Raw genomic sequence first — 23,353 nt, 5'->3', positions numbered from 1 at the left:
GAAGCTATATATAAAATGAAAAAAGAGAGCTACCCACTGACAAGGTTATAAGGGTCAAGAACATATAGAGGAAACTTCGAGTGAGAAAATATTACCAGATCGATGGAACAGTAGAGACAAATAATTGTTCCTGAGGAGCGCTTCTCTTACTCCTACAAAACTACAAAACACATTCCCAATCAGGTCATGATTATAGTGTCCAGTGCAGCATACCGTATTTTACTCAGGAACCTAAGGAACAATTATGTGTCCCTACTGTTCCATCACTTTGGTAATCTTTTCTCCTGACAAGGTTTTTCCTGAAGAACCAGACACGAGAGGAACGGGTTCGTGATCAACAGGAAGCAGTGACCGTCAAAGGCATTAAATGCCTGATTTAGGTGACATTTTGAAGACAAAAGGTTGAATTGACTGTTCTGAAAAGGAGTTTTTGTGCTACAGAAAACAAACTGCTGAAGAGGGTGCAGTCAAAAAATCTCCAGGTTGGATCTAGAATGACTCGCGATCAGGATGTGGCCAAATTCTTCTGGCAGTTTGCTACCTCAAGTTTCTGGCCCTAGACTGTCTATGTTATGTTATCAACAGTTGTAAAGCGCATCGGTCGCCCAATGGCATAATGGCGTAATACCATAAGCAATGTACGCACTTGCTGAGTACCCACAAGAAACTAAATCCATGTTTTCAGGGCTCGCCAGAACAGACCTCAATAGCACGCAGGCGAAGAAGAGAATTCCAAGCCTGTGCCGCAGCCACTGAGAAAGCACGGCCTCCAACCCATGAGAGCCTGCACCTAGGACTGAGAAAGTCAAAGAAGACTGGGAGCGCAGTGATCTCGGGGGAACATAAGGGCAAAACCTCACCTGAAGATATTCTGCCCCTTTTTGTAAAAGGCTCTGTGTACCACGCACAGAGACATAAACCTCACACATTGCTCAACTGGGAGCCAGTGGAGCTGCCGAAGAATGGAAGTCATATGGGCACCACGCAGGGAGCGACGAACCGTTCTAGCAGCCATGTTTTGCAACAGCTGGAGACAGTGGAGCAAATAGTGAGGTGCAGCCAAATAAAGCGCATTACAATAATCAATTCCACTGATTACCAGAGAGGAGACTACAGGGGCCTGCAATTTAACAGGAATAAAAGACAAAACCTTGCGTAGTTTCTGCAGCTTGAAATGACCCTTTTGACAAGTGGCTGACACCTGATCCAAAGTGGATAAAGAAGACATAATCTTGATGCCTCGGTCTTTGACCGATAAAACCGGTGTGGAAAAAGGGCCGAAACGAGCGTGCCAGAACTCTGGGGTCCGAACAAAGGAGGATTAGCGGTACCAACCACAAGCACCTCCGTCTTCTACCAGTTTAACTTATGCCAGTTCCTGGCCATCCATCAACCCACAGCCTCCAGGCAACTCCTCAGCTGAACAGACGTATCAGGCTGAGACAGACAGAGCCGCAGAATAATGTGTGTGGTCAGCGTAGGAGTAGCACAGGAAACCATGTGCGTGGATGATGCCAAGAATCGGCTGGATGTAAACGTTTAACATAGTGGGAGACAACGAGGAGCCCTTAGGGACTCCATAACAGAGGTACGGGTTGGGACTGAAAAGGTGGCAGAGAAACAGATTGTGAGTGTCCCGTCAAAAAAGAAGCAAACCAGGCCAAAACCTGACCAGATAGGCCAGCAGAAGAGAGACGGGAGAGCAAGGTGGGGTGGTACACGGTGTCCAATGCCACCGAAAGATCTAATAGAATAAGGGCAACCACCCCCACTGGTCCACTAATCACGTCAAATCATCAACTACTGACACCAAGACAGATTCAGTACCTTGGCCCAGGCGAAAACCCGATTGAAAGGGGTCAAAGAAGGAAGATAGTTCAAGAAAAGAGCCTAGAAGAGGAGAAACCAGAGACTCATAATAGTTTCATAAGAAATGAGAGCAGGGAAATAGGGAGAAGGTTAGAAAGGACCAGCTGATCCAAAGACGTTTTTTAAAGAAGGGTGACTATAAGGGCGTATTTTAGATCATCAAGGATAGCCCCTGATGAAAGCAAATCATCGACTGCCTTGACCAGCCACGGGATGATTGCACTCGACACATCTTTCAATATAGAAAGCGATAGGGTCAGAGGGTGACGCCGATTTTAGCCCTTTCATAGCGGCTAAAATTTACTGCGCTGTAAAAGTGGGAAAAGTAGACCAGCTCCACAGTCGCCCACAGATGGATAGGGCAAGGTGTAAAGGGAGAGAGTAGTAGTAATCACACTACGAATGGCAGCTATCTTATCGTCAAAAGAACTTAGACAAGGAGTCACAAAGCTCCTGCGAGGGGGGGAAACTAGGCTGTGATTTAGGATTAACTGCCTCAAATAGAGCTTTAGGTTGGTTGATAGCCTGCTCAATGCTTCCACTAAAAAACTGTTTGGCCACTGTAATAGCACTATGGTATCTTCCAGTAGCCTAACGAAAGAGAACTTTATTGGCTAATAGCCATTTCTCCACTTCCTCTCAGCCTGTCTATGCTGGAGTTTAAGATGTTTAAGTTCGGCTGCATACCACGGTTCCAAACTGCGATTTATCACTCAACAGCCCTTCAGAAGGGCAAAAGTATCTGCCGCCACGTGTAGTGCCCGGGACAGAACTGGCAGTGTGCAGTCAGTAGTGTTTGCACAGCCATTGGAAATTAAGAGGCTCAGATCCTGATGAGAAACAGTGTGCCAACAGCGTTACTGAATATACTGCCGGGGAGGAGTAAGAAAGGAACCCTCAAGTTGCACTGAAAAGGACACTACCATATGGTCAGACCAAATTACAGGGAGAAAACAGAGGCATTTGCTGAAGGGGCAATATAAGATCAAGAGTATTGCCCATAAGATGTGTGGGATACATGACCAATTGAGGTAGGCCAAGATTCACCATTGTTGCCAAGAAATTAGCGACCTGATGGCAGTTGGACTTGTTCAATGGGAGATTAAAATCCCCAACAATCAGGTTAGGGTATATCTGCCGTATGCCAGCCACAAACGCCGGAAACTCCAGACAGAAACCTCAATCATAGCCAGGAGGGCGGTACACCAAGAGAGCAAATAACGTAAGAGTGTCAAACTAGAATGCGCACAAGGATACATTCCATTTTCAGAAAGTAATTGGAATGGAGGTAACTTTAAAATTACTATTAAAAAGTACAGCAATGAGACACTACGCAGTCACGGCACATGATCTCATAGTGAGAAGGTAAACTTTGAATTGCTGACGGAGCAGAACATTCCCGAAACCACGTCTCAGAGACAAACACGAGGTTAGGATGATAGTCCTCAAGAAGGCTGTTAGAATATTGGGTGTGCGCAACCAAAGAGCAGGCATTCACTACAAAACAGTTCACAGAACTGCGGGTGCTGCTATTCAAGGGGGCATTGTATAAAACCAAAGAATTAGCATTAAAAGCAGGTGGAAAAACAGTAACAGCTGGAGCCTAGCTAAGTCAGCACAGGAAATGGAGTTCGTACAAATTGAGTAATTAGTGACAACGGGGCAAGGGCCCCATGGCCGGGCCTGCAGATGGACGAGCACAGACGGTGCTTGACATAGGCGTGACTTCAGCGCGCAGGGCCCTCGACCGCTGCACCAATATGCTGTGCCTCCGATGGAAGTCTCCCTTATGAATACTCTGATGCTGGAAATGCATTGGAGGGACAGGGCCCCCGTGTCCCTGTCCTGTAGTCCTTTTTCATTTGTGTTCTGTATTGTTTTCTGCCCAGGAGTCCATGTGGGACTCCTGGCAGTGCAGCTCTTCCTGTTTTTAGTTTGGTGTACAGACCCATGTGATACCCTTGTGGCACCCATGGGTTGGGGTGCAACCCTGTGCCTCTAGTGTATGTTTTTGGGCTCCTGTATGTGGCACACAGAGCAAGGTTAGGGGTGGTGGCAGCTCCATGCTGAATTTGACAGGTGCTCTGAGTATCCTCCATTTTGGGATGCGCAGGCCCTTCCATTGGAATCAGTTGATTCCCGATAGGAAACAAGATGGCCCCTGTGGCCTCTTGCTTTCTATTGCCTGTTACCTTGTTTTCCCAAAATACTGGGAAGCCCTGACCCTGTCCCTTCCCCCTGACTGGCTGTTGGGTGGAAGTTCCATATTTGGTGGTGTTGTCAAGTCCAGGCCAGACTGGCTGGAGCCTTCCCAGTGACTATATGTTGTGGGTACACCCTCTGGGTGGGACCTGGGTGAATGGAGTGTGTGACCAATATGCACTTCTTGTTGTGGATGTCTAGGTTCTGGTGTTTGACACAATGACTGAGACAGCCCTGCCTGAAACTGGTATGAATGCAGTGTGTAGTGTTGAATGGCTGGGTACTTATCCCAATACACATTCCTTGTTGTGAGTGTCTGAGAGGGGGGAGTATGGCCTGAATGCACTGTATGCCTGATTGACTGACTGACTGCATGAATGCCCATCTGTATGATTGGCTGCTGAGTGTGACCCAGCAGTGTGGATGAGAGACATAATAGTATATCTGGGGACCTCTCACCACTGGAAATTGTTCAGAAGCTGAAGTTGAAACTGATGCTTACTCTCGAAGCCGAGCCTGAAGAAGAAGGTTGACTGCTGTTTCCCTTTGCCGAAAGCCGAAAGCCGAAAGTCGTCGAGACTGATCCAAGAGAGGACCTGGTTAGGTGCCCTCTTCCTGTGCTCCAAGGGACCATCGAGCACCGCTAACCTTCGCCGAAGCACCCTGGAAGTCAGACCCTCAAAAGGCTGCCAACCAGAGACTGGGACCGCCGAGGAGAACGAAGATCAGCACTGGACATTCCGTCCACCACCGTCGATCAGGGTTCGCAAGTTTGTTGTAACCGCTGGAGGCCCGTCAAAGCCGTGTTGCCCAGAAGAGGGGACCGCTTGACGCCATGCCGTCGATGACCAGAGCCGCACGCTCCTTTGCCTAAGACTTTTTGATTCACTGACACGCTTGTCCACACCGCCGCCCGCCTTATCCCGACGGAGAAGGCCAGGCCGTCGACACGCCGAGGAGCACCCGCCGGTGGGTTTCCCGCCAGCCAACGACTGTAGAGACGCCGGACGACTAGACGCCCTTGCTGGGCCACAGTTCTTCATAAACTCTTTGCGGTCCTGAACTATCGTCATCGAGGTGCCCCGCACTCCTCTTCCTTGCAGGACGTCTTTGCTCCGGCGTCGACGAGCACCGCTGGGACCGAAGCTGCTTTGTGGGGGCTTGGGGACTACGCTGTACTTAAGAAACAGCCTGCATCACCTCCTGAGAAGCTAGGCCTTGATTGCTCGACCACGCATCAATAATAGAGAATCTTGGCTGGGGTCCTCTGCGCCTCTCCTCTGCCATATAGAGAGCGGAAGTACAGACCCCCCCCCACCCCTCCAGTCTTTACAAATACACATCCTATCGCAGTAGCCAAAGCCCTCCCACTCCAGTGAGTGGTAAGGGAAAACAGACCGCAGAAAGGTGTCTGAACAAGGAAGCCAGGCACCTTCCAGCCGGCAGGCGGCTTATAAGGAGATCAGCAAAACAAACAGAAAATAAAAACAAAAACTTCCAACAATGAGGCGTCCAGTCACTCGCTGTGCATCAGACTTTGGCTGTAGTGGAGCTGGCTGCAGTGCCACAGATGGAGCAATAAAGAGACCATGCAGCAGGCTAAAAGGAAGATACATGCATACCCAGACTCAAAGGAAGAGGGTGCAAGGCTAGTGGTAAAGTCACGCATGTCACTGAGCCCCGAGTGGTTGAGGCACATATGAGAATATCTACTGTCCAGCAAATGAGCAGCACACACTGATTCTTTGACGTTGTCTAGCATGGCTAGTCTAAACACTTCCCACACTGTGGAAGTAGGAAAGGCTTTGGTGAACCAAACGTTCTTTCCTATTTGCACTAAAGTAGGCTCAAGATGCTCTGTGCAAGAAAGCACTGAATCTGGGATCAGGGGACAGCACTTTCTGTAGGTGGAAGATATGTGCTTTGAAGATGATGAGACAGGCAGAGGGGCGAGCCAGACTGAACATACGATTCACGGGGCTCCCAGAAGGGGAAGACGGATCAAACCCAACTAACTACATAGAAAATACACTGCTGCAAGAAAATGGTCCAGGCACCCTCACCGAAGAATTTACCTTGGGAAGAGCACACAGAGCCCTATCGAGGAAACCGCCACCCAGAACCTTACCCAGCCCCATAATTGCCCGGATATTGAACTATAAGAATAGGGAAAAGATCCTAGAGCACTTTCGCAAACATGAAGTATTCAATGTGCATCAGCTAATATCACTGCTTACCCTGACTATACCTTCCTGGTGCAGAGACAGAGGATGAACTTCACAGCCGTCAAGAGGAGGTTGCGAGAGGGAAACCTCAAATATATGCTGTAGTACCCGGCCAGATTGAAAGTGATATATAAGAGCCGCACTATCTTCTTTGAGACCCCGGCGGAAGCACATAATGGGAGGGACACAGAGAATCTGCCAACAGAAGCAGAGGGCCAAGCTACAGAAGGTGGTGAAGCATCCTAGTTTTTTGGGCCAACACTGTAAATCAACGCGGGAGAATGGGCAGGAGAGGACAATAGTGCACAGCAACGCCACAGAATGGAGAAATGCAATACATTTGTTTTGTATAATACAGGAAGCATCGGTGTAACACCAAGTTGGATGCGCACCGGGAGGACACCTCTTACACTTGAGAACAGTTTGGTTTGATTTAGGATACCAGCGGTTACATATCCTCCTGCTGCACTCCATGCACCAGGGCTAGCATCTGGAGCAAGAGCGAGACGCTGGGATGCCTGAGCGCAAGGTATTGAGCTGGGTTTTGCGTACTCGCGGGCGATCCGCAAGTCACTCAGCGAGCGCCCAGGCACACGCAGTCAGGCACACCAAAGGCACACGCCGGAGACGTGCGATGGCTCCCGTCTCCGGCTAGAACTGCCGGGGCACCGCCTTTATTTAACATCAGGAACAGGAGATATCCACACCGTCCATTCTAGGGGGCTGGGTCCATAATGAAGTCCCTGAACCTCTGTGGTAGCCTTCGTCCGGCCCTGCTCGGGTATCGTGGCGCCGTCTCCTCTGGGACTTCCGCCGCCTGCATGTCGGCCATTGGAGGGCCATCTGCCTGCCCTGTCCCACACTCTTGTGCCGGAGCATGGTCCGCTATCTCACTATCTTCTGCTATCTGGATGCGCTTGAAGAATGATACATTCCGTGTGATAGTGCCTCTGGCATTGGCTGCGGTGACCATGGTACCCTTCACATGAGTTACACCTAGCGGTTGAGTCTCATAAGTTGTCGATAATTTGCCCTCTGACCTTCTGTTTCGTACTAAGACAGTATCCCCCACTGCTATTTGCTTCTCTGGTAGCCGTCTCCGTATTGTCTCTCTCTCATTCCTGGCCACTCTCTCCAACTGCACCTGCTCGTTGTCTATCACGCCTGGTTCCCGCCCTTCGGCCTCGGGTATGAGCCCTCGCGGTATTCTTCTAAAGAGCGCTTCCGCCGGGGCAATTCCCGTGGATCGGTGTGGAGTTGTACGATACTCCCGGAGAAATTCAAACAGGTTCCTCCGGAGGTCTTCCCCTCCATTTTCGGATATGCGAAATATCTTGTTTAAGGTGCGCATGAAGCGCTCTACGTCGCCATTGGCCCTTGGCCATAACGGGGTGACTTTCCGGTGCTTTATTCCCCTTTCCTCACAGTACCGGGCAAACACTTGCCCCTGGAAAGGTGATCCATTGTCCGAACACAATTCCACGGGAAAACCATGGGTGGCAAAGATCTTGTCCATCGCTGTGATGGTGTGATCGCTGGCCGTGGATTCGACCAGTTCCACTTCGTGATAACGGGACCACTGGTCGGTCACAACCAAGAAGTACAAACCCCGACCGGTGGAGCCGAAGTCAGCATGGACCGTCCCCCAGGGTAGTTCACTTCTTGCCATGGATTGTACTGGTGGACCTCTGTCCGCTGGGCTGGTGGCCTGGCATGGGATGCATGCCCTCACAAACTCTTCAACCCTCTTTTCCAAGTCCGGGAACCAGACCTTGAGTCTGAGGCGTGCCTTCATCCTGGTCATCCCCTGATGCCCATTGTGAGCCAAGTGAAGGACCTTCGCTGTGAGGGACCTGGGAACCACGATCCTGTGTCCTCTCAGCAGTAGTCCATCGGTCGTTACAGACAAATCGTGACGTGCACTCCACAATGCCTGCAGGTCCTTCTGCACCCCCACATTTCTCCTGGCATTGTTCATAAGAAGGTCCTTCCATGCTCCTGAGGCCACTGCTTCCTTCACCCTCAGAAATGCCTCGTCAGAGTTGGACTCGTTGGCAATCTCTTCCCTCGATAGTGCTATGGGAAGTGCCGATTCGACAACCAAATGAATGGAGTCCGCACAGCTCGCGACTTCCGTGGTCTCCCCTAACTGCCCTGAGCAGGGATGGCGGGACAGGTAGTCAGCAGGGTTTTGGGTCCCTGGGCGGTACACCAGTCTTACCCCGTATTCCATGAGGGATAACATCCATCTTTCTATTCTCGGTGGTGGTTTAGATGAGGCACCAGCTAGGATGGGCAGTAGTGGTTTGTGGTCCGTCACAACAACAACTGGCTTCCCTAGGATGTATAACCGGAAATGTTTGCAGCCCCATAATATGGCAAGGGCTTCCCGTTCAATTTGAGAATACCTCCTCTCGGTGCTGGTTAGTGCCTTACTGGCATACGCGATGGGCCTCATCGCTCCCTGTTGATCTGCCTGCAAGAGAACTGCCCCGAGCCCCACGGGACTGGCATCCACCACTATCTCAGATTCCCGGGTTGGATTAAAGTATGCCATGGTGTCCAGTTCAGACAGAGCTTCTTTGATGGCCGTGAACGCCCTCTGCTCTTTTCCAGTCCACGCCCATGCCACTTCCTTCCTCGTGAGAGCTCTTAACGGTTCAGAGATGGAGGCCAAGTCGCGAATAAACCGTCCGCAATATGTCACCATGCCTAAAAAACTGCGAACTTCCGCCGGGGACGTGGGCGACGATGCCTCCCTGATGTCCTTCACTTTCTTGGGATCATGTGATATGCCCCCCGCGTGAAAAACGAATCCAAAGAACTCTAAACTGTCCTTCATGAACTCGCACTTCTCCTGGTGCAGCGTTAGCCCAAGGCTGTGCAGTCTGCGAAAAGTGTCGTCCAGGCGCTTGATGTGTTCCGCCTCCGACCTGGCGAATACAAGAATGTCATCCGACATGTTTATGACCCCTTTCAACCCTGACAGAGCCCCTCTGATGGAATTTTGAAAGACCTCCGCCGCGGAGGATATTCCGAAACTGAGCCTCTTATATTGGTACAGTCCTTCATGGGTTGTGAAGGTCGTTATATATCTGGACTCTGGGTGGAGCTCCAGCTGGTGGTATCCTGCTCTTAAGTCAAGTTTTGAAAAGACTCTGGCTCCTTGGAGCTCGCCAACGATGTCGTCCAGAGTTGGTGTGATATGACGCTTTTTTTTTATAGCCAAATTGGGCAGTCTCATGTCAACGCAAATGCGTACAGCCCCCGGTTGCTTGGGCTTTGGGGCGACAACAATCGGGGAAACCCAAGGTGTCGGCTCTTCCACTTTCTCGATAATGTCTCGTTCTATTAGGAGTTGTAGTTCCTTTTCCACCTGGGCCCTCAGGTGAAAAGGAATGCGGCGATGTTTTAGTGCCGTTGGTCTGACTGACTTGTCAATGTGGAGCCGTACAGGATCAGCCTTTAGTTTCCCTATCCCTTTGAAAAGTCCATGAAAGCGTGCCAATAGACCGTTCAGATCCGACAGGTACACTGCGAAAGTGAAGTGCACCAGGTTGAGCGCTTCCGAAGCTGCGCAGCTCAGCAATGAATGCGGGCTCACACTGGTGACGAAAAACCTCGCCTTGATACTGCTCCCGCCATGGGATACTGGGGCTATGAACACTCCTTGGATAGGTAGGGGGGCATACTCGCCAAACGCATATATTTGGGCTCTAGATGGCGAGAGTGTCGGCGGGCCCGCAAGTGCCTTGTAGTGTCTATCCGCGAGCACACATACTGATGCTCCCGTATCGATGAGGACCGGGGTGGGAACTTCCCCAATGTTCACGGTGCATGTGGGTTTTCGTCGAGTTCCGGGGCCACTTGCTATGCTGGAGATACAGAATATTTCACCTTCTTCTTCTTCTTCGGCGATGTTCATGTCCTGTACCTCCTGTTCCAGAGAAGATATACCCTTCACAGTGCGGGCACCATACTTCGTGAACCTCTCCGGTCCCCTGTTGGCTGCCACGGGCACAGTGGCCCTACACATCCTGGCATAGTGTCCGGGGGCCCCACATCTGCCACATGTCCTTGACTTAGCTGGGCACTCACCCCTGTGAGGGAGATCGTACCCACAGTCCGGGCACGATTGAGAGGGGCTCGATCTCGTGGTCTTTTCCTCCGCCCTCGGTGTCCATCTGGCCTTTCCCGGCGTAAAACGCCTGATAGCGAGTGCCTCTTCCTCGCCTTTGGGAAGACTGGCTGCGTCCATCTTCGACCCTCTGGCCTCCGCCAGTTCATGCGCCCTCCCCATGTCTAGGATCTGCCGGAGGGTTAGTCCCGGTTCTCTCAGGACTTGCCTCCTGAGTTTGCCAGAGCAACATCCCTGCAGTAGCTGGTTTTGGACCATTTCCTCCTCATTGGCCCACCTGCAGGAGCTCGCCAGGCGTCTCAGACGGGCACAGAACTGGTCTAGCGATTCGTCGCTGCGTTGTCTTTCAGCCCCCATAACAAATCTGTCAAAATCGACATTCGCTAGTGGTAGGAAGTGATCCCTTAGCGCTTGCGTGACTGCGTCATATGTTGCCACTGGAATGTCAAGGGAGTCGTATATCTTCTGGACCTCCGTGCCTGCCGAGTACATCATGATGGCAATCTTTGCCTCATCCGCTGTTTCCCCTGAGGCCCTGAACATCATTTCCAGTCTTTTGACCCACGTGAGCCATTTCGGGCCGAGTTTTGATGGGGGGCCTGTGGTGTCAAACTCGGGCATGGGCGCTAGGGTGGTGCGTACTCTGCGTGGTGCTGGGGCGGTGGCACCCTCCTCTTCTGACTCATCACCCATCTCCCTGGGTACTCACAGTAAAGTCCTGGCAGAAAATTGGTGATCCGGCTCCCAGCTGTGACAAAAGATCTTCTTTGTTGTCCTTTGTCTCTTTGTTTATCACAGCCCTGCTCCAGCTGGGCTGTGAAGTGTCCAAAAATTGTTTGCTTTAGTTGCTGATGACTCACAGATGGCGCACGAGCACCCAGAACGGGCCGCAACCACTGCGTGTGATGTTTTCACTCGAGCGCTCAAAATGGCCGTCGGCTATTTCGAGCGGTCCGCGACTGCAGATTTGCGCTCCGTTCCTGCGATATTGTCGGAACGAGGTAGCGGTTCGTATCCCGCCTCGTCGCCAGTTTTGCGTACTCGCGGGCGATCCGCAAGTCACTCAGCGCGCGCCCAGGCACACGCAGTCAGGCACACCAAAGACACACGCCGGAGACGTGCGATGGCTCCGGTCTCCGGCTAGAACTGCCGGGGCACCGCCTTTATTTAACAACCGCGCATGCGCGAGCTCATGAGCCTCGCACATGCGCAACGCGTGTACCCAGTACACAACACTGGGCAAATGTTTGGGGGTTGGGGGTGTAGAGTTGTTGGGGTAGTTAATGGGAAGTTAGCCTACAGATCCACGCGAGGTAAATTTAGCAGGGTTTTTAACAGCTACATCAAACGAAATAGGGTAATGTCTTATTTGAGATGCCAGAGGATTGATATAGCTCTCCTGCAGGAGACACATCTCACTAGAGAGACAAAACACACTGGTAAAAAAAAGTGGGGAGGCACAACCTTGGGTTCATCGTATTCAGCGTGTGCCAGAGGAGTCCTGATTTGGGTTGCGCCTTCGATACCACTCAGAGGCCTTAAAACCTTTCAAGATACACAGGGCAGGGATTCCAAGATGGCCGCGTAGGGAAGCGGACGCGGCGTCCCGGGATCCCGACCTGGTAAAGGCTATCTTCTGCCTGCTCCATCTGCGGCCCTCCCTGGCATTTTTGGTGGGTAGCGGGGGCATTTGGCAGTGGCACCCGAGCACTTAGCCCGGGCGAATCCCCCGCGAAGACAAGGCAGTGACACATCGCGGGCTGCGTTCTGGCGGCGCCGCTCGCGTCCTTTCACTGCGGCTAGAGGAGGCGGAGAGACCAGCCGGGTCCGGAGACACGGCGGACGGACCCCGGCGGCGAGCCCCGTGAATGGCTGTAGGGCTCTTGGGCCCTGACGGTGATGGAGGTGTGCCGCCCCCTCTCGGATCCCATCGTCTAGCAGAGGAGGTTTCGCCGCTGGAGGTACAGGGGCGCCCTGGGGCTCGCGGAGAGGTGTGACATCCTGGGAGCTACTCGAAGCGGGAAGGAAAGAGGATCCCTCGGCCCCCGGAGTATTTGGGCCTGCCGCTCGGGGGTGCCCGCGGGATGTAGGAGGGCCCCCCTCTGGAGGGGCGCTGGCAGGGGAGACGGGGGGGGGGGTGGAGGCCTGGGACCATGGATTCAGCAAATTCGGCCCTAGCAGAGGCCCAAAGGGCCCCAGTACGAGGCCCCAACCCCCAGAGGCCGAGGGGGCCAGGCGGAGATCTCAAGACACTGGGATAAGGGGTCCAAGCAGGGGGCCCTGGGGGACTGAGGCGGGCCCAGGTGCTGAGCCTAGATTCTGGGACCGGGTTCCGGCTGGTGCCACGATACACGCGGCTTGGGCGAGTTTGGACTGGCTCGGGGCCGGCGGCACCCCCCTCCTTTGGAGGAGCACCGGGGAAGGAGTGCAACATCGCAGTAACCACCAGGCCTGTGGCTGGGCGGCCCAGCTGTCCCCGGCGTTGGGTCCCTGGGGTCCTGGCCACCTGCCACGCATAGAGGATCAGTCTGGAGATGTCCAGGAAAAGGGGTAGAGAGAATCCACCCCAGGGAAAGGGCCCTAGGAGACTGCCGGAGGGGCTCCTTACAAAACTCTGGGTAAAAGACACGGAGATGACGTCCACCCAGGACATAGCGGTACCCACAGAGGTAAATGCACCTGAGGCCGCCCAGGGAGACGGTGACGGGCCGGTGACTCAGGCCATGCTGTCGCATTTTATGTCGGACCTGGTGGAGAAGATTACATCAGCGGGCCAGCTACAGATGGACAAGCTCCATGAAGACCTAGCAGAAGGCCTCAGAGACATTAAAAGAGATATTAACAAAATTGAAGAGAGGGTGGACACCAATGAGCGTGCCATCCAGGAACTGACCGAGGACGTGAGGAAAGTGGACATTCTCCTGGAAACCCTAGCGACAGCTACCCAGAATTTGGAGCTTCAAGCCGAGGATCTGGAAAACAGGTCCAGGAGGTTGAACATCAGGGTTAAATCCCTTCCAGAGAGCAACTCCGATCAGGAGCTATCCGCAACGTTGAAGGAGATCTTCAGCAGCTTGCTAGACTCTGGCCAAGACACAGATGCAGTTTGACAGGGTCCGCCAGGTGGGCACACGCAGTCCGGAGCCGGGCTCTCGTCCACGTGATGTGCTAGTGGCATTCCACAATTTCGCGTTGAAGGAGAAGATTATGGAAAAGGCGAGAGGGGCCACGCGCATCACCCATAACGGTCCCGAAATAGCTTTGTTTCAGGACCTGGTGCGGATTACGTTAATTAAAAGGAGAAGGATGGGCCGGTCCTGTCCTAACTACGGTCCCAGCACATTCGGTATAGATGGGCCCACCGTTTGGTCTCCAATTCACTTGGCAAGGTTCCCATCATAAAATCACGACCTGTGACCAGGGTCTGGCCTTGCTTGGTCTGGTAGAGCGGTCGCAGTCCCTTGCGGCGCCGCCAGAGGTGCAGCCTACCAAACGTAGACCTTGGGAATGGTCTACGGCTAAACCCAAGTGGGGAAAGAAGGCGGCCACGGCCCAGCCCCCAGGAGGGACATTGGCATTGATTTAGCAGGGGATCCTGCGGGGGAGGCGGGTCCCCCCTTGGACACGTAGGCCCTTGGGTAGCCATGCGGCCACCAAAGTTGAGTCCGGGGAGGGCATCAGTCTAAGCTGTTCGGTACCAGCTGTTGGGCAGTATTATTGTGGTGTTTGTGCATCAGGGAGGGAGGAGGGGTGGGTACTTGGAATGGGATTGGGTTATCCCGCGTGAGGAGTTTCCGGGTGTGTTATGGAGTTCGGTTCTCGGGGATTGGTCACGAGGGGGGCTTGGTGCCAACCGATCTCGCCTGGCTTTGGGGGGGGGAGGGGTGGGAAGGGGGTGGATCCAGGGGTTGGGTTTTGGGAGCCTGTCTTGTGTTCTGAGGTGGAAGAGTTCTTTTGGATGGTATCCGATAGAGTGCTTTGGGGACCAGAGTGGGGCAGCGAGACTTCGCCAATTTTGAGTTATGGCCGACTTTTTAAAGTGCCTTTCACTAAATGTGAATGGCCTTAACTCCCAGGTTAAAAGGTTGAGGGTGGAGAGGTTTCTCAAGCGGGAACAACCACAGAAATTGGCCCTTCAGGAGACCCACGTCCATACTAGGGACACCCATAGGATTAAATGTAGGGGCTATTCCCCGTTATTCCAGGCCACACAACCAAATAAGAAGGGAGGGGTATTAATAGCCCTGAGAGATGGACTCGATTTCACTGTCAGCGCTATGCAAAAAGACAAATGCGTTAGATATCTAGCCCTGATTCTGCAAGGGAAGGTGGACACTTTCACGATTGCGACACTTTATGCTCCCAACCAAGCCCAAGATGCCTTCATACAAAATGTCCTGGCCCGCCTAGGGAAATTTGCCAGGGCTAATATTCTCCTGCTGGGAGACTTTAACTTAGCGTGGGACCCTCTGAGGGATAGGAGCTCTGTCTCCTCGGATTCACAGGCGGGCCCTTCGGGTGACCTGGTATGGAAAATGCGGGATTTGGCCCTGGTCGATGTCTGGCGGGAACTCTATGGGGGTGCTGTGGGCTTCAGTTTTTACTCGCATGCGCATAGGTCACATTCAAGGATAGATTATGTCTGGGTTTCTAAACCACTGTTGGGAAGAGCTCTTGCGCTAGAGATCGAGGCGATTGCCCTTGGGGATCATGCCCCCCTTATCTTTAAGCTCTTCACTCCGAAAAGCCCTGTGGGCATCTGGAAATGGAGGTATCCAGTCTCGCTGTTCCGGGACCCCGTTCTGGTTCGGGAGGTTGAGGAGCAGGTGGTAGAGTATTATGTATTCACAGGCGTGGAGACCCTGGGTGAATTTAAAAAGGGGGAATATAAAACTGGAGTACTCTCAGACCATGCCCCATTGGTTATCACATGGCATTTTATGTCCCCACCGCCCCCGAGCAAGGATCTAGACTTGGAGGCTCAGGGGGGAAGCGCTAAAAAATACAGAGTTCCGGAAACACCTAACAGAGGGAGTGAAAGAATACTTTAAATATAACACTGGTAGTGTTGACACAGCAGGTACACTATGGGAAGCCTTCAAATTTGTGGTTAGAGGGACGGCAATAGCAGAAAATAAAGGCATACAAGCCACCATAGAAAGAGACCTGCTTTGGCGGAGACTAAACTAGAAGCTAAAGAAAGCTCAGGAGTTAGGTCAAAAGAAAAGGCTGAAGAGGTCACCCTCCTACAGCAGGAATGTCTGGAACACTGGAGTAGGTTAGGTCATCTGAGTTATAGGAAATAAATTGAGAGACAGCATTGCGGAAGGCGATAAGCCTAGACGCCTGCTGCCATGGCTTTCCAAGAGTGAAACTAAAAAGGAAATGAGAAGAACAATAAAAGGGGAAGATGGGGAAATGTGTACTACACAGGAAGGTATAAATACATGCTTTTACGACTACTACAGAGTACTATACGCAGAGACCTCGGAATGTGATATGTCGGAGATAGAGGAAGCACTCTCACAAATTGATCTCCCCAAGCTGGAGGCAGAAGAGGATGAGCGACTGGAAGCCCCCATAACTATAGAGGAATTAGAACATACCATAAGGGAGTTGTCGACGGGTAAGACCCTAAGAGTCGACGGACTACCCAGTGAATTATTTTTATAAAGAATACATAACGGATGTGGCGCCCCCCTATGCTAAATGTGGCACTGAACTTGGGTATACTACCCGAGTCACTAAAAGAGTCAATTATCCCCCCGTTGAAGCCCAACAAACCAGACTATTGTGGTTCGTACAGACCCCTTTCATTGCTCGACCAAGACAGTAATATTCTTACGGCCATAATGGCCAAAAGGCTTAAGCCGGCTACATTCAAGCTTATCCACTCAGACAAATCAGGGCTTGTGCCGAATAGGAATATTGCAAGCAACCTTAAAATGCTACATCATATTATAGATCATACCCCAGGGTAGCACACAGAAATTAGCGGTAGCCTCACTCGATGGGGTCGAGGCATTTGACTCTGTCAGATAGCCATGGTTGATGGCGGTGTTGAAGAGCTTTGGCTTAGGTCCAACGTACATTGCATGGGCGCGATTGTTATACAACGAACCAACAGCGCGGGTTAAGATGGGCACAACCATCTCAGAGCGATGGCAGTTAAGTAAGGGCTCAAGGCAGGGCACCCATGGTCTCTGGAGCTTTTTATCCTAGCATTCAAACCATTAGCGGTGTATCTCCGTAAGGAATATTTAGATGCAGGCATAGCTAGGCCGGGGGGCAAAAATCTGATTTCACTATGCGCAGATGATATGCTCTTATATTTACAACATCCAGAAACCAACCTACAGTAGATTCTAGTTGTGCTGGAACGGTATGCGGCTTTATCGGGCATTACGATTAATGCGCAAAAGTCGTGCTTAGTCCCCTTAGCGGGATACATAGGAATACCAGAGAGCAGGTTACCGGTGCTACCGATTAGGTGGGAAGTGCACACGTTGAGATACCTTGGGGTTGCTATTTTTCATGATCCTAAGACCAAACACACTCAAACCACTCTGAAAGCGGTAGATAGTATAGAAAACTCTATGAAATTCTGGGCCAGGTTGTTGCTTTCAATAAGGGGAAGCGCAGCACTGTTAAGGATGGTGGTACTCCCAAGACTCCTACATTATTTCACCAATGTCCCGTACGATATCCCGAAAGCCTTTTTTAAGAGACTTGATAGTATATGTTGCAGTTCCCTATGGCAAAACTCACAAAATAGGTTGGCACTAGTGAAACTTCAGAACCCATATGAACTAGCCGGTATAAGAGCACCCAAGTTTGAAGCATATTTTGTGGCAAGCCAACTACAATTCGTAGTAAGATGGCTGTCCGATGAACAAACTCAAGAGACGCAGTTGCTTCAGGCAGCAAGTGGCCCACTTTACCTCTTTCAAATAATCTGGATAACCAGGCCAAGTGGAGAGCGGTCTCCCCTGTTACTGAGGCTATGCAAAACAATGTGGCATAGAGCGTGTCAGATAGTGGGGAAAGTGAAGCCATATTTCCCCCCCAGATCCCACTGGTTTCCCTTGGAGGGGTAGACGCACAACTGAGGCTCAGGGTAAGGAAATACTGGGAACCACTGGGGGTGGCGACGTTGGGGGATGTGGTACAAGAAGGGAGACCAAATAATTTTGCAGAACTTGTGGCAGACACAGGAATATCATTGGGGCAGCATCTCACCTATGCCAGACTCCTTAGACGCCTAGGGCGGAATTTGCCCGACTGCACGTGGAGAGTTACATGAGGATGAAACGATAGAGACATTTTACAATATTGCAGAGGGAGGACATGAAGTGTCAAGAATATATGAGGTATTCATGTCAAACCCAGGGGACATACTAGCACAGACCAGGCGTAGCTGGGAAGTAGATTTACAAGTACAAATTACAGATGAAGTGTGGAGCAGAGCGATAGCCTATCACAAAGAGGTGTCTAGAAACGCATGGTTGTAATTGATCCAATTGTATGTAACCTATAGGGCATATTTAACCCTGTATAAAGTATCCAAATTCAGCAACGCACAAGAACAATATTGCCCTAAATGTGGATTAGTGAAGGCAGACCTAGTTCATATGTTCTGGGTATGTACAAATATTATTAGACAATATTGGGAAGAAATAACCCAGACCTTAAAACGAGGGGGCATTACACTAGATAAGAGTTCTCCCATGGCCTGTTTGCTGGGTAGTTTTGCAAGACCGAGGAGGCTGAGACCTGCGAGAAGGTAGAAAGATCCGGCATACATACTGGTGAAGCGCAGAATTGCAATGGGGTGGAAAGCTCACAAAGGCCCAGAAGTACACCTTTGGTGGGCTGATCTCCAGAAATGAAGGAAAGCAGAAACAGTAGTGTGTCAAGAGATAACCCAAAGGGGCCCGGAAGAAGGGAATATAGACCTCATAGAATGCAAACTTATGACATCAGAGCTAGTTACCTCTGGACATATAGATAACACGGAAGGGGAGCAAACAGGGACATGAGCAGGAACTAGAGGATAATTTAGAAATAGGGCACAGTAAGTTGTAAGATGTGGAGATGTGGAGATAACCATGGTGGATCAGGCTGGGGGTGGTTGGGACGTGGGGGAAGACAAGCGGACACAAATGATCACTGATGTTCATGCAAATTAATACGCAAGTCTATAAGTTACTTAGTTGGTAAAAATCAATACAATTTGTAAAAAAAAACATTAAAAAAATGTTAAAAATACATTTGCAGTAAGACCTTATTCTTATTTACATCAGTGGGGTGTACTGGCTGTCTCCTGGTGGGTCCAACTAATAGGCATTACTGAAGGGGACTATACACCGGCACTTACAGTCCCCTGCAAAGCTTAAAAAGGCTTTCGGAGGAGACTCTGTAAAATAAAAATGAAAATGAAAATGAATAAAAAAATAAAGCAAAGTGGATGTTTTGGTCCTGGAAAAAAGAAAATAAGCACATGGGGCTCCAGGGCTTTGCAGTGGGCATCACATCTTTCGCAGGTGTTCCAATGATAGAAACATGTAGTTAGTCTGAACCTTTGCTGCACGCCGTGATTGCTGGGATCAAGTTTGAGTCCGGTCTCTGCAAGAAACTATTTCAAGAGATATGGCGTTTCTAAGATCATCTATATTACAAAGCAGATTTTCCAAGACAACAAGCAGCAACCATTTAAGATTTACTATTGATTTTGTAGTCCTGAACAGAGGCACAATGTACTGTGTGCAATGCATATATGCATGCTTACCTTGAAAAGTGATTGTTTCAAATCTTGCCCCAATCGCTCAGACATTTTGCCCATGTTGTCTGACACTTTAGTCATTCCTTCAGCTAGGCTGTCAGGAAATGCCTTTACCACATTTGAAACATTTCTCATGGAATTGCGTAGAGGGTTTACAAATGTATCCATCTGTTTGAAGGAAATAACACAATCTTGGAAATCATGATTAGAAAAAAAGAATGAAAACAATTTTATGAATGTTCTAAATACCACTTGGTTCCTTGACATTCTCTCAAATTAAACACGCTTGTTGTGTAAAGTGGAAGATAAGGCAATGGGCTCCTGGTTGATACCCCCTCAACTTCCCTCCCATGGCAGCTCTGAAGATAGTTCTACTGCTTCCCAATGTTATCTTACTTGTTTGGGGTTCATACTGCCAGGAGGGATTTTCTGATTCCAGGGTTCAAGCCCAAAGGTCACCTCCCTAATCCAAGCAAGTGCACAAAACCATCCAGGTGTTTTTAGCTCACTTAGGTCGTTACAGTTGAGCATCCAAGGTACACTTCTCCAGCACAATGTGGGTGACAAATATTGTATAAACTACTGGTTCAAATTTAAGGCATGCAAACACAATGTTACAGTTGAACACATACTTTATCGACTGTCACAGTAAAATATCTGCAGACACTGAATAAGCTTGACAATCAGAGAAAGGTCTTGGATGGGCTGTGTGAGGGGTCAGAAATGCGAGACAGACAAAAAGGTAACATTTATTCAAAGTAAAAAGGGGTTTGGATAAACCCCTAACTTCCCCTAACCTAACAGAGCGGTTCCTGCCTAGCAAACTACAACTAAAGAACAATGACCTAGTGTCCAAATGTATCTCTGACCCTCACACTAATACACACAATAAAATTATGCAAGGAAAATATGGCTACATTTTAGTTCAACAAAACAGTTTTGAAAAAAATCAAACTCAAATCTTCTTGAAGACATTCCTTGCATCTACGTTGGCAGTCCCTCCCCTGGATCAATTCGGGGATACTTAGATTACAGTTCTGATTCCACAAAGTTCTGTTCAAGGAAACAGAAAAGTTGTTTCCAATCACTGTCTTTCTTATTTATTTATTTTAATTTTTATAAAGCACCACATGCCCGTAGGCCTCAGAGCGCACACAAGACAGGACAAGACTGACGCCAACAGGATCAGTAGTGGTCAAGAGGGCAACAAGAGGGCAAATCACAGATTAGCCCGGATTAAGATTAAACAGGTGGCTTTTTACTGCCTTCTTGAAGGAAGGCAAATTGGCAACCTCTTGGAGAAACAACAAATGTCTTTCACCACAACTGATTGATAAAACACATCAATGTCTTCCACACCATCCCTCTTGAAAGGATGATCGATTTTCTCCCCAAAAGACCGGTTCAAATTTAAATGCAATTGTTCGGTTATCATGTAACACTTTCTTGAGAGATAACACTTCAACACTTCAATCTTTCTGAATGCTTTTTCTTGAAAAAACACTTTTGCCAGGATAGCAAAAATCAACTTGTCTCATGGATGAAACTGCTTGTCAAACAAATGATAAAGTACATGAATTTTCTTAATTCACCAACGGATCTTCCCACACATCTTTCTGTCATAAAGATACCACACAACCATCTTCTTTCCTGGTCCACTCGCCTGCCAGGACTAACCACTATAAACACCATCCTGGTATACTCGCCTGCCAGAAAGAAAACTCCTACAACTAACTCCAAACTTGATAGCGCTATTGATTCCAAGATTCCCCACACCAAGATTCCTCACACGGAGAACTGCCTTTTCTTATAGTCTCTGGACTCTTGACCCCTTGTGTTCCAGTTTTCCATAAACTGAGAATGAAAGGGTCTCTCAATGACTTCTAGACAGCCTTTTGACTGATAGCAGTTTGGGTTATAAGCTTCCTCCAATTGAAATCCCAAAAAAGAAGATCTGCGCCCTTGTCGCCTTAGTATGGTTTCGCAATCACTGGGCTGTTGGCAACGTGAGATATACGCATTCCCAAAAGTATAACTCTCAAAAGGGGATTTATGTCTTCTTTGCTTTGTTAAGACTTTCTCACACCTTCTTGGCTGATGCTACTGCTGGTTATGAGCTTTTGCCAGTGGTTGTCTTGAAAAGGATTTCTTGTAGTCTCGTGGCTGTAGGTAGTATAGATCACCCAAAGTCTTGACTGCCTCTTGGCTGTGGGTAGTACTGGTTATGGACTTTCCCCTCTTGTAGTCCTTTTAAAAAGGGAACTTCCTTCTTTGCCAGTTAGCTTTGTTTTCTTTAACTATTTGGTTTTCTGAAAATAAAGTCTGCTTTGATTTATGAATTGTTTCAATATTCAAAATGATTGCGTCATTTCCTGTTTGCCGCTACTTTTCACCACTTAGCAAGCCCCGCCCACCTGGTGCCTTCCTGCTTGCTGCTCTTTTCCCTACTTAAGGAGCCCTCAAGCCTCTTTTCCTTTGCAGCTGGGAAGCAGGTGTAAGTGGATCTAGGTCACCTGACCTAAGCTCCGCCCACCTGGTGCCTTCCTGCTTGCCGCTCTTTTTCACCACTTAACAAGCCCTGCCCAGCTGGTGTCTTCCTGCTTGCCGCTCTTTTTCCCTACTTATGGAGCCCTCCAGCCTCTTTTCCTTTGCAGCTGGGGAGCAGGTGTAAGTGGATCTAGGTCACCTGGCCTAAGCCCCGCCCACCTGGTGCCTTCCTGGTTGTCGCTCCTTTTCACCACTTAGCAAGCCCCGCCCACCTGGTGCCTTCCTGCTTGCTGCTCTTTTCCCTACTTATGGAGCCCTCCAGCCTCTTTTCCTTTGCAGCTGGGGAGCAGGTGTAAGTGGATCTAGGTCACCTGGCCTAAGCCCCGCCCACCTGGTGCCTTCCTGGTTGTCGCTCCTTTTCACCACTTAGCAAGCCCCGCCCACCTGGTGCCTTCCTGCTTGCTGCTCTTTTCCCTACTTAAGGAGCCCTCAAGCCTCTTTTCCTTTGCAGCTGGGAAGCAGGTGTAAGTGGATCTAGGTCACCTGACCTAAGCCCCGCCCACCTAGTGCCTTCCTGGTTGTCGCTCCTTTTCACCACTTAGCAAGCCCCGCCCACCTGGTGCCTTCCTGCTTGCTGCTCTTTTCCCTACTTAAGGAGCCCTCCAGCCTCTTTTCCTTTGCAGCTGGGGAGCAGGTGTAAGTGGATCTAGGTCACCTGGCCTAAGCAATACCCACCTTCTTAGCCCTGCCTCTTCCTTCCTGCTCTTAACTCTTAGATCAAGGGCGTGACTCGCCCGGGCGTCCAAAGCGAAAGGCAGTCAAAGAAAAGGGCAATTCCTGTTTGGACCTGTTCGGGCCAGGAGGATCCAGGGTCCGACCCCTTGCTTAGACAGCAGGTAGGAATGCACCAACATGTGTTTACACCCTCTGTCCATACAGGCCACCGCCACCCTCTCTGGTCATTCCGTGTTGCTCTCTTGTGCCCCCCTTCCTGCACACAGGAGTCTGTCCTGATACATTCTGGTTTCACCATCACCGTTTTGAGGCCAATGCTGGATTTTACTTTTATGGACTTCATTGATTCATGGTGCGTCACCCTTTCTCAACTCTCATGCTGGACTTACTTTGCATCTTGTACTCATGGTGGCCCCGAATCATGCTGTTCCCATCTTCATCTTGTATCCAGACCTGCAACATGTGTGTTACTACTGACTTCTGCAATTGTATTCGCTCTCCCCTCTTTCTTCTCCACTTTTTTTACTGCTTACTCTCTGTTCTGTACTCCCCTCCCCTCTCCCTTTTCCTATCTCCTCCCCTTACTTTCTTCTATGCACTCACTCTATCAGAATTGTCCCTGGACCTAGTATGATAGCAACCTCGTCTGTTGCTCCCCCATCCCCTTACTGTCCCCCCCCTCCCTCCAGTATTATCTGAAACAATGTCAGGCCTAGTACGATAGTCGCTTGTTTTGTTCCTCTCCTCCCTTTCTGCACCCCTCTCCCTCACCTTTTTGTTTTCCTCCGGCTCTACCAGAAATGTTGTCAGGCCTAGTACGGTAGTCGCCTGTCTGTTTCCATTTCCTCCCCACTCTCCCGCTCCCTTCCTTATCTATGTCTTAGCACTTGCACTATCTGAAATGTCGTCAGGCCG

The 23,353-nt window shown here is 50.1% G+C and overlaps 1 protein-coding gene across 4 annotated transcripts in view; it reads right to left on the bottom strand.

Moving 5' to 3' along the window:
• Positions 1-23,353, bottom strand: part of SNX13 (sorting nexin 13) — a 2,094,218-nt gene that overhangs the window by 371,593 nt on the left and 1,699,272 nt on the right. For all 4 annotated transcript variants that reach the window (XM_069648499.1, XM_069648500.1, XM_069648501.1 and 1 more), the window contains one exon: positions 19,223-19,384. In XM_069648499.1, coding sequence (XP_069504600.1) covers positions 19,223-19,384 — 162 coding nt within the window. The remainder of the gene's footprint in view (positions 1-19,222; positions 19,385-23,353) is intronic.

Source organism: Ambystoma mexicanum, chromosome 2q (assembly GCF_040938575.1).
Source record: "Ambystoma mexicanum isolate Mex_15411 chromosome 2q, UKY_AmexF1_1, whole genome shotgun sequence".
Classification (NCBI taxonomy): domain Eukaryota; kingdom Metazoa; phylum Chordata; class Amphibia; order Caudata; family Ambystomatidae; genus Ambystoma; species Ambystoma mexicanum.
The sequence above is the reverse complement of the archived record's forward strand: the minus strand, read 5'-3'. Positions and strand labels throughout refer to the sequence as shown.